Source organism: Falco naumanni, chromosome 6 (assembly GCF_017639655.2).
Source record: "Falco naumanni isolate bFalNau1 chromosome 6, bFalNau1.pat, whole genome shotgun sequence".
Classification (NCBI taxonomy): Eukaryota; Metazoa; Chordata; class Aves; order Falconiformes; family Falconidae; genus Falco; species Falco naumanni.
This window is the reverse complement of record NC_054059.1, coordinates 29,507,419-29,517,874: the sequence shown is the minus strand read 5'-3', so window position 1 is coordinate 29,517,874 and position 10,456 is coordinate 29,507,419. Positions and strand designations below refer to the sequence as shown.

At 40.6% G+C, this 10,456-nt stretch overlaps 1 protein-coding gene across 1 annotated transcript in view; it reads right to left on the bottom strand.

Moving 5' to 3' along the window:
* Window positions 1-2,449: 2,449 nt before the first annotated feature.
* GREB1 (growth regulating estrogen receptor binding 1) overlaps window positions 2,450-10,456 on the bottom strand; it is a 109,177-nt gene continuing 101,170 nt past the window's right edge. The window contains exons 30-33 of the mRNA XM_040599065.1: window positions 8,908-9,043; window positions 8,162-8,362; window positions 6,397-6,535; window positions 2,450-4,535 (exon numbers count right to left, since the gene is read on the bottom strand). Of these exons, the coding sequence (XP_040454999.1) occupies window positions 4,372-4,535; window positions 6,397-6,535; window positions 8,162-8,362; window positions 8,908-9,043 (640 nt within the window). The 3' untranslated portion in view covers window positions 2,450-4,371. The remainder of the gene's footprint in view (window positions 4,536-6,396; window positions 6,536-8,161; window positions 8,363-8,907; window positions 9,044-10,456) is intronic.

Here is a 10,456-nt window from a genome sequence, read left to right as displayed (position 1 = left end):
CTTCATGAAGCCTTTCTTAAAATCATGGCAGTTGATTCCAAATGCCTTTTTCTCCCTGAGCAGGAGTCCCACTGTTATACCCAACACCCCATCGCTCCCTCACCAAACAACGGCAGCCATGGGCAGTGCCAGCAATATGACTATTGACTCAAAACTCCCAGAGTTGTGTCCTCCACAATCATCAACGGTTATTTTGAGGGCTGTCAAAACAGGACTGGAAATGTTATAAAAGGATTTGCAAATGACCAGAGCCACTGAGCATTTCTTCAGGTGAAGGGTGGAGAAGGCATAAGGGGTAGAAGAAAGTCAACAGGCAGATGAGGTATGGGACTAGTTTTGCTTTTCATTGAAGAGCTGCACCCTTAAGGAAGTAGGAAAAAGGAAAGAATATGCATTTTATTTCACACCAGCATAGCCACCCTATTTCGGTGACAGCTGGTGAAATATTAAGGCTGGCTGCTGAGGGGTGGGGGGTGATGTGTGAGCAGAGGACTCGGGTGGCAGAGCGGGAAGGCGGCGCGCGATGCGGTGGCAGGCCGTGCAGTCGGCATGCAGGTGCCCACCGGTGTGCGGGGCTGTGCTCACCGGGTAAGCAGCGCGTGGCAGGCGGGTGCCAGCAGAGGCTGGTCTTTAAGATAATCGCAATGCACTACCGCTCTGAGAAACAGCTGTGGCATGGGCATGTCTGCTACAGGTGCCTTGGCAGCAGCTGGGAAAAGACCCCAGGAAGGACTGGTGTCCTGTGGTCCCCTACCAAGCCCCGCAGCCAGCCCAGCCCAGAGCCTGTGGCAGATGGATGGTACCTGCTGAGCTGGGTGCTCACACCACGCACCTGAATTCCCCCTGCCATGGAAACCCTATTTATTCCACACTGCACACAGCCCCTGCCCAGAGTCCTTGTGCCCCAGCAAATACTTCCTACTGCAGCCAGGAGCCCTATTTGCCCCCCAGCTTCTTCCGTGCTGCTGCCTCCGTTCATAGTCCCCACTTCCCTTGCTCTCCATCTTCTACCCTGTAAACCTCTACCCCGACCTTTCCTTCAGGTTGTTTATTACTTGTACCTCTTTCTTTTTGTGTGTGTGACACCTTTCACCACAGTGTCACAGATACAGCCTTCGAACAGCAGCCCCTTCTCGAGCAAGATTTAGCAGCTGCTTTTAGATGCAGAGTGGGAGCCAAGATCACCACAGCAGGAGGCACTTGCTAGAGAAGGATGAAATCCCTTACATCCTCTAGTGTTCAAATTATCTGTGACGTCCAGATGATAACAGACATTATTGCTTAAGTGCTTGTGCAGTGCTTGGGTAGGGGAGAGAGGATGGTAAGAAGGAAAACAATGTCACCCTCCCAGTAACCTTCTCTATACTTGGATACTGTCTTTTGCAGAAGCTGAATCATAAAATACTTCACTCTGACACACAATACAGAACATGCTAACAGTCCTATCTGCAGGTGATAGTAGTGGATGACTAAATCAGCAAGCATGGAAGGCACTAGAGAAGACGCAGAGGCTGTAAAAAGCCTGTAAAATCATGTAGGTGATGCCTTTTATTTTGTTTGCTACTACATTATCAAATCATTCCATGTGATGGAGAGCTCTTTCTTCTTGCCATGTCCAAAGTCAGACAGGAAATACTTAAAATATTTGCGTACATAATGCGCATGGGCCAAGTTTTCTTGCAAAGGTCACCGGTACTGAAAGCCAGTAATTTCCTCCCACAAAAGGCAGGACAAGGGTGGAGCTGGGACCTGGGTTCCCAGCCCTACACATGCCCCTATGGTAAGCAACTGCAGCACAGAAGTTTCAGCACGGGCTGCCAGTCCCACCCAAATAGATTTGGTTTTATTTATCATTATTATTTATCTGTATTACTGTACCACCTCAGAGTCCCAATTGGACACAACCCCCATGTTGTCCCTCTTTCTGAAAGCTTACACTCTAATAAGAGAGCTTACCTTGTAAACTAGGTCAGGGATGAAGAAACTTGGATGGAGCTCTGGAGAGTGGCTTTTCCTGACTCATCCACCATTATACTTTTGGCATCCTGTGAACAAAATGCCGTATTTTTCTACCATGTTGAGTACATAGCTGGTTGTATGGTGGCCAGGAACTACACTGTGGTCACACAGTAAGTGCCTGTCTGTTCTGATAACAGGTTGTGCTCTGTCAGACAATGGGCTATGCAAGCAAGTTTCACTATATACATTTGCTTATGTACAAACTCCATGATGGAGAACAATTCCACTTGGTCACATGACAGACATATGTCTGGTGAGGCCAGTCCCAAGACTTCTGTGCTATAGACAGGACACAGTAGGTAGGTAACTCATGGAGCAAAAGGTTAAAAGTGAAACAAAACACAGGAGTGTGATGGTTCCAGTCCACTAGCAGCTGCATTTTGGCAAAGTTCTGAAGATTTTGTGGCAAAAAAAGAATGTTAAGAAAGGATGTGATATATTTTTATTTATTTATTGTTATATACTTCAGGCATTTTTTTCAGTTTCTTGAAGAAAATGGATTTCTAAAGACTTGCAAAGCAAATCTCAGATCTAAAACACAGAAAAAGTTAACAGACATTGGTATAAGTTTTTGAAGTATTTGGTAACAGGAAAGGAGATTTCAACCCACTGTCTTTAGTTCTGAGTTCTCGTAAAACCTCTTATGTCTTTGAGGCTGCATTATGCTTTAGGCCATTAAGCAGTACTGTTTCTCTTGATCAGTTCAGGGCATTCCTTAATTATATTAACCCCTTTCAGCCAATCCTTTTTTTTTTTTTTTCTCCCTACAAAATCATACTTGACAGTCCTGTACATCACCAGGACAGATGTCCATGCAGTACTTTTATTTATGAAGGATGGACTAGACATGAATGTCATACTTTAGAAAAGTTTGACTAATAAACCAGTGAAAACTGAACAGGTAATACTATTTACATAGGATAATGCTTGCCTTCCTTCCCAAAACTTAAAATGAATTCTCACTCTGAAACAAGGACAATGAAATATAGAAACACACTGATTTCTAGCAGTTACCTTGTAAATAGTGATCTAAGTCTCTCAAACTTACAGAACTTACCTTTTCCCTGTAAATGAACCTAAATTAGCTCTTTGGCATAGTCCTACTGATGTTTGCATTTCAAGGCCAGTACTGTAATGGACTCAGGCACCTAATGGCATTTCATCAGCCAGTGATCCTCCCATTGGTGTATCCAGCAAGAAAGGACTGCCCAAATATTAGATGGCTTCTGACAATGTCTATTCTCATCCTTCCTGTACCTGGACTGAGTGAAGTTAACGCTGTTTCCATAAAGACAAACGTGAAGTTTGCAACTCAGAGCACTTCCAAAAACCTAGACAAAGACTGTGATCACTGACTTCACAATTAGACTATACAAAATACTATGACACCTGGTGCATTCTACAACATGTTTTAGATTTCAGCCTGAATCCCTCTCACTCTTAATGCATCTTGGCAAGAAAATATCCCCAGAAAGTATATTGAGAGTTTTTCAGAACCATCGCATCTGCTGTCTTGAGTGCACTGTGCCCGGCTTGAAGTCTGCAGCCAGTGCAGCAATTTAACCAGAAACCAGAATACACCACTGTTCCAGATGTAATAAGTCACTTGCAGGTCAGTCTCACCATTTGATGTCTTCAGTTACTCAAGGTAATTTCTGTTTCAGGTTTAAAAGTTCAGATCTCATTTTAAAGTCTACTTTCTTGACCCTTTTCCTTATGCTAATAAAACCAGACATATAATTATGTTTCTCTATCCCAAGAGTCCTGTATGGTAAAACTATCCAGTGTGGCACCTGTTCCAAAAATTAAGGCTCTGACTGCATTCCCACTATTAAAGAAATATACTTTACAAATCTTCATATAAAAAGCCTACCTAGATCAATCAGTAGCAGTATACTGCAAAACTGTAACAATTCTTGTTGCCTTATGCCAGCTGTTAGATAAATAAGACTTGCAAAACAACATCTGATCCTGAATTTATATTTCCAATTTCTGGAATGTACAGAAAGTTTTCTAAAATTATTACTTATGAACTTCTATGTGGTCTTTTTTTGTCACAGAAGAAGTGCACTCATTGACTTCCCTTCTGATCCAAAATTACCTCCACCATGGGGAGTAGTAATTTCCTGTGTCTCTCCCAGGAATTGGGAAGGACTTCCACCAGACAAGTAAATTAGAAAAGTCACTTCAGTGTTTGGAAATATGAGAGTAAACTGTCTGATTAGATATCATTCTCATAAACAATGGAAAACAGTCCTGTTTCTGTTCAGAATGCAGACCCTCTCAAAAGTTATTTCGTGAGATGGTGGCTGTTAGTCTCTTGTATCATTCAGGAAATGTGTCTCTTTCCAATTAAATATGTCGTCCAGTCAGGAAGAAAAGCGGTCTGTCCTCTTTTGCATTGGCAGTCTGGAATTCATCCCGCAGCCGAAACTGCCATTCGTCTTCCAGCTCTAGCCGGACAACAGTCTGACGCAGAGAATTGCGATCTTGACAAATCACACACAGGGTGGCACCTAAGCACAGAGTTAAGAACAAACCCAAGTGAGTAGCCCCTTTGTTCTCAGATCACCCAGCTCCCACCACCTCTTTGCACACAGAACTCCATCCACCACTGTCACAACAGGCGTTGCAAATGGACTCGAGAGAAAATTAAGACACTCATGCTGGACTGAGGACAGCTATGTTTGGCTCCCTATTTGTCACGGTCTTCTTGTGTAAGGTGAGGCATCTAGTATTCATCTAGTAAACCGGACTAACAATACTTCCCGTACTCTTTAGGGTAAGGAAGGGTAAAACAGGACTAAGGAGGTGGTGATGGGTCCTGGCAGAAAACAACAAAAAGCCCTACACCCATGGCTGTTCTAGCCCCACTGATCATTACCTTGTCGAGTGAAACCCTCACTCAGCGAAACACTTACGCCACAAGTCAATTACCATGCGGGCTGACTAAGCTCTTTGTGCTTTGCTGACCAGAAATGGTCTAAACATGTCCTTAATACTAATCACAAATACCACTTTTCAGATTGGTAAACTAAAGTTCTGGCAAAGAATCTGGTCTGTATGACAATGGACACGGGCAAATCCAGAATGCCAAAGTGAGAAATGTCATATTTTAGTAAACAATATCAACTGTCTTGACTGGCATGCTGATACCATTTTAACTTGCATGTATGATTTCCTGGCTTCTGAGAAAAGTGCTCAATTAAAAGGAAATAATTACCTCACCAGCATTCAGTAATTTGAATGAGAGGTGGTGAGGTAAGTGGAAATGCCCAAGACAAAAAAACAGCTGAGAATATAACAATAAGAAACAAGGCAAACAGCCATGCGGTGTTTAATGCTCATATAGCAGGTTAGGAAATCAAACAGACTGCCAAGGGAGATGAAGAAATCCTGAATCAAATACACTTTGTGCTACCTGCTCTAAAAACAGCCTGCTTTGTGCAAAATGAAACTGATAGCCTCTGGCCACTCAAAAAATGCAATACAAAAGCACTGCTTTCTTTCGCAGCTACTGACAGCCTTCTTGGAGAAACCACAGGCTGATTCAAACACTGACACTGCTCCAGAATGAGCATAGACACTGGCACTCACATGGCTTCAGTGGCGTGTGCAAGTGAAAGCACTGTATACCCCAATTTGCACTTTGCTACAAATACTGCATGAAACTGTATTAACTGCAACAAAGAACACAGCAGTTCATAACAACTCTGCCTGTTTCAAGAGGGCGTTTGCCGAGGTGTTCCTCCTCCAGTGAGTTATAGCTGTGAGTGAAACCAATCCCCAGAGCACTAAATGCCTAAGATAGCAGCAGAACAATCTGAAAGAATTTTGCAGTGTGACTGCCTGAAATACAAATGAAAGTTGATTTTCTCCATTGCTATCCACCATCGTAAGAATTACATGGGGAAACTGGTTACTAGGAATACATTTTAAATGAGCCAGCTTCTATTTCCAAAGATAATCAATAGATTTTGGTGGACACTTATCCATCACCCATTCTTTACTGAAAATTAGAAAACCTGCAAGAACACAATAGGTAAATGCTTCATACATAAATCTTAAATACTCAGTTTTCAAACATAAAGGAGTTGTGCATATACACTAAGCATAATGATACAGATCAAACATTCCTCCCCACTTAGAAATCTGCAGAAGTTACAGCACTGTTATATACCAGTTCACTACAGTACAGAGCCAGCATGACCAAGCATACAAGATGGGTGGGACATATAAAGCCAAATATGAATATATACATATATATGCATGTATATACGTATATATGCATGTATATTTAAATATAAAATACATTTTTCCCCAGGTTCCCACAGACCAGGTCATATAATTCTCTGTAATAAAACTATTACAGCTCACCTTTAAGAAAATGAAACTTCTTCAGAAAGCTAGCTACAACAAAGGAGTCACAGAGGTACAGCAGGAGACCGCTGAATGTCAAACCAGAGGAACTGATATTCAGAGAGTGAGGTCGAGAACTCACATAGCAAACTGCAATCTGATTGGGAGAGGGGGAAAAAAAATAACATTTTTCAAGATTCCATATAAAGCTAAGGTTTGATATCAAGCTTTCAGTATTTGCAGCTGTTTCAAATTCAGACTTGCTTTCCAACTCCAAATATTGTGATCTTTATAGTTCCATGCTAAACATCCCTCTACTTATTATAAATCTACATAAAAGCACTATTCATAACTATATATGAGTTATTACTATTCATTACTATTATTATCAGGAGGTTTAGATATGATAGGGTTTGAAAGCTGCAGTAATAATAGCTCCGCACAACCATAATGGCTGTGACCTGCCCAGCAGGTTTTTACAGTTTGCCTACACATGAGAAAATATAGCAACTGTGCAGTTAGACACAAAAAAGAGCCCTTCAGTAATGCCTAATTCGTTTACATGATGATAGGATTACTCAAGTCAGGATGAGTTGTGCATATACTTAAATGCGTGAGTTTTCCTCTTGTCTAGTTTGTTTTTGTGGCTACTCCACGAATCCACTAGGAACCAGGAATATTTATGGTACTCTTTCAGGATTTATAAACTTAAATTAAGGAAACTTCCACACAAGGCTTTGTTTCCAGAGTGCCATTGTACTACTCAGTTGGGGCAGACCCTCATCTGGCATAAATCAGCATGATTCAGTGGAGGAAGGCTGACCCACAGCAACTGAGACTCTGGCCCAGGATGCCTGTATTTATCCGTAATCCTTTTGCATCATATTCCAGCTCAGATAACAATTCCAGAATGGAATTAAACTCATTTCATGTGCTGAATGGGTTAGAGCTGAAAGAATGCAATGGATGAAGACAGTAACAGTACAATGCTCTTCCACAGAGTTTGTTTTTCCAAACATGGTGGGAAGATAGACCTGTAAGAGCTTAGCCAGAAAAAAAATTAAAATATATAGTTCAAAATGTTCTGGGAATAACACATATGGGAAGGTCATTTTACAGCTGTTTTGGTAAAGAAGTTTAGTAAGTCTAGCAAGACTGAATTTCATTTAATATTCAAGTCAGGTGAAAAGTTAAAAACAGTTTCTCTCCCCAGAACAACACCAACTTATTATCACACTTCTGTCTGACCTACATTTGAGTATAAGTATGACCTTGGCTTTAGATCTAAACTCATCAGGGAAAGCCAACAGCTCCTGAGATGTAATGTCATCTTCTCCCATTCTGACTGTTCACTTGGTATTTGCTTCTCTGCCTCATCTTATCATCCAAAAGTGAACTAAATTTGTATTTTGAAGTGCTTTCTAAAGGCTAGCTAGGATTTGTAAAACACTCCTGTGGTAGATATTTGCTGTAGGATGGGCCAAGTTATAGCAGACTGGGAAAATTCTTACAAGAAAAATGTTTTCTGTGTTAATTCAGAATCTCATATAATTCAAAGACTGTATTAGTATTTAGAACAACTCTGGTATTGTTCTCCATGTAATTCATTTGAAGTCTCTAATAATATCTCTACGGGTTTAAGATTTTTATTTCAACATTATAGGGTTCCAATACCTGGTTCTTCAAAGGCTGTGTAACTATTATTAAGGAATGCATCAATGAACTCATCCAAAACATAGCCTATACATTTCTAGAGCTGCTTGAAGATTGTTTTGTTCAGTACCTGTGGTCCTAAGTTAAGGTAACAGTCCACAGATAGCACTGGATGGCTATAATTCTTCAGTGAGAGAGGGAAGAAGCGATGGCTGTGATACTGCAGGTATTTTTCAAGGAGCAACTGAGCAGGTGCTGCCAAGAAGGTATGCTTGTTGTCAGGAGCACAAATGTACTGAGCAGGGGAGATTGAAACTGGAGTGTCAGATACCTATGAGAAAAAAATATTTCTAGTACAGATAAATCCTGATCAATCAAGTTGTACTTAATGTTGGTTTGTATAAAATATACCTCGGTCCTAAAAATCTAAGATTTATATAAGAAGCAAAATCATCCAGACAAAAATACCACCTACCAAAAAAGTTTCAGCATTTCACAGAATTATATTTGTATTTATAGAGTCTTTGAGGTTTCTTCTTTGAACCCAAAGTACTCCTACATATGAAGTCATATGAAGATGAGTAATGCAATAGCTATAGATAAAAAACTTAGTGAATGGTTACTTGGATCATAAAGAGATGTTTTAGGTGTTTTATTTAAAAATTTTTTAGGAAAATAATTAAGGAAAGGGCTATTTATGCCAAGAATATCTTAGATTTCATAAATTAATAAATTTAAAAAACCAAACACATGGCGGACATACCCAATTACCGGCAACTGGTGAGGCACCAAAATACCTCAGGTCTCCTGCTTACAAGGGTACAAAAAAGGAAAACAGAATTGTCACAACAATGAAACCGAGGTCTCAGGTCCCACCTTAGACTTAATATGGAAGGACCGCTGTCCTCCTACTGCAATTTGCTTTTTCATGACACTGAAGTGATTGAACCGACAGATGAGAAGTCCAGCACTGTGGACACGCAAGTTGAAGTCAACATCATCACACGTAAATCTGGAAAGGATAAAGTCATAGCAGTTCAGAGGAATGTTTCTCATCGCACACTAACAAATGCAAGCACTCAGGGTCTTTGATCAGCAGTATAGAAAGGACAGGTGTCAAACGTACTGACCCTCCACCAGCACCTATCAGTCAGGGAAAGAGGCCTCAGCTTTCTAATAATAAACTAGGCTAGAATGAGTTCAAGAAGATCAGAATGAGGGAGGGAACCACTTAGGGCGGGAAAGGACCAGAAACACAGAGGAAAATGGAAGAAGAAAGGTAGTAAATTGCCAGGGAAAAGACCTAGGAGTTAAAATATTTTCTTTGCCTTTTACTACAATAACGTAGTTATAGAAAATAGCTACACATGTTACTATGCCAGATAAGGTCAAGGAAATTAATTCCTTTGACTTCCAAGGAAATGGGTGAGGCCCTACATTTGATTTGTCAAATGCACAGACATCTCCAAGTACTCATTTTTCCCTTAGAATACAAATATCCAGTAATTTTTAAAATGTTCCTCTACAGATATATTGTCATTTTACATTAGAGACAAAAGCTATTTAAAGACAAGGAGTCTTAATACAACAGAACTGCTGAGACACAGGAATAAATTAAGCAGAATGAGGCCAAACATCCCTGAGCTGAATTTGTCCCATTTTAAAAATAAGATGTAATGTAATAAAAGGTAAACTTCTAAAGCTCACTAAACTCAAATACTTGGCCTTTGGAAAATCCAGACTCAGTTCTTCATTTTGAAAATATATTACAAAGCAAATAGGATGATGTGCAGAATTGGTGGGTTAGCATCCAGGGCTTGGATTCAAGACAGCTGAGCAATTACCACAACAGCTGACATCAGTGGGAAACATGGCATTTGTTACAGGTTTTTAAAATCTTGTCTTTCATCTTAATAATATTTACATGGATATTTGGTGTTCCTGACTGTGCCTCCGTGTTTTAGAATGTACCTTTTTTCCTTTCCAGCCCAGGCGCGGAATGTCATACAATACTTCAGGCTCAACAGCACCCACACGGAAGATAATGGTTTAAAGATACAGGCAGGAAATGGGGGGTGTGATCCGGCATTCCTGACATTTTAACATTGCTGCCTGTACTCCTATCATTATACTTTATTTTCATTCTCTTCATTAGCCCTTCATAATGCTTCATAAGGTAATACAGTTGGACAGCTTGGGAGCACAGTTCTGCACTAGGAGATGCATGGAAGCAACTTTAAAATGCTCTTTCTTAAGGTGTCGGGCTGGTGACAATAGAAATTTAGGTCTTCTGTTTATCCACAGAATAACGAAAGCAGAAGTGCTTTCCTGCAATTATAAGTAAACTTGGACTTCAAAAGGCATCTTCCTGGCATAGGAGAGTTCTTCTGAGAAGTACAGAGACTGATGTTCAGTTACCTAAGTC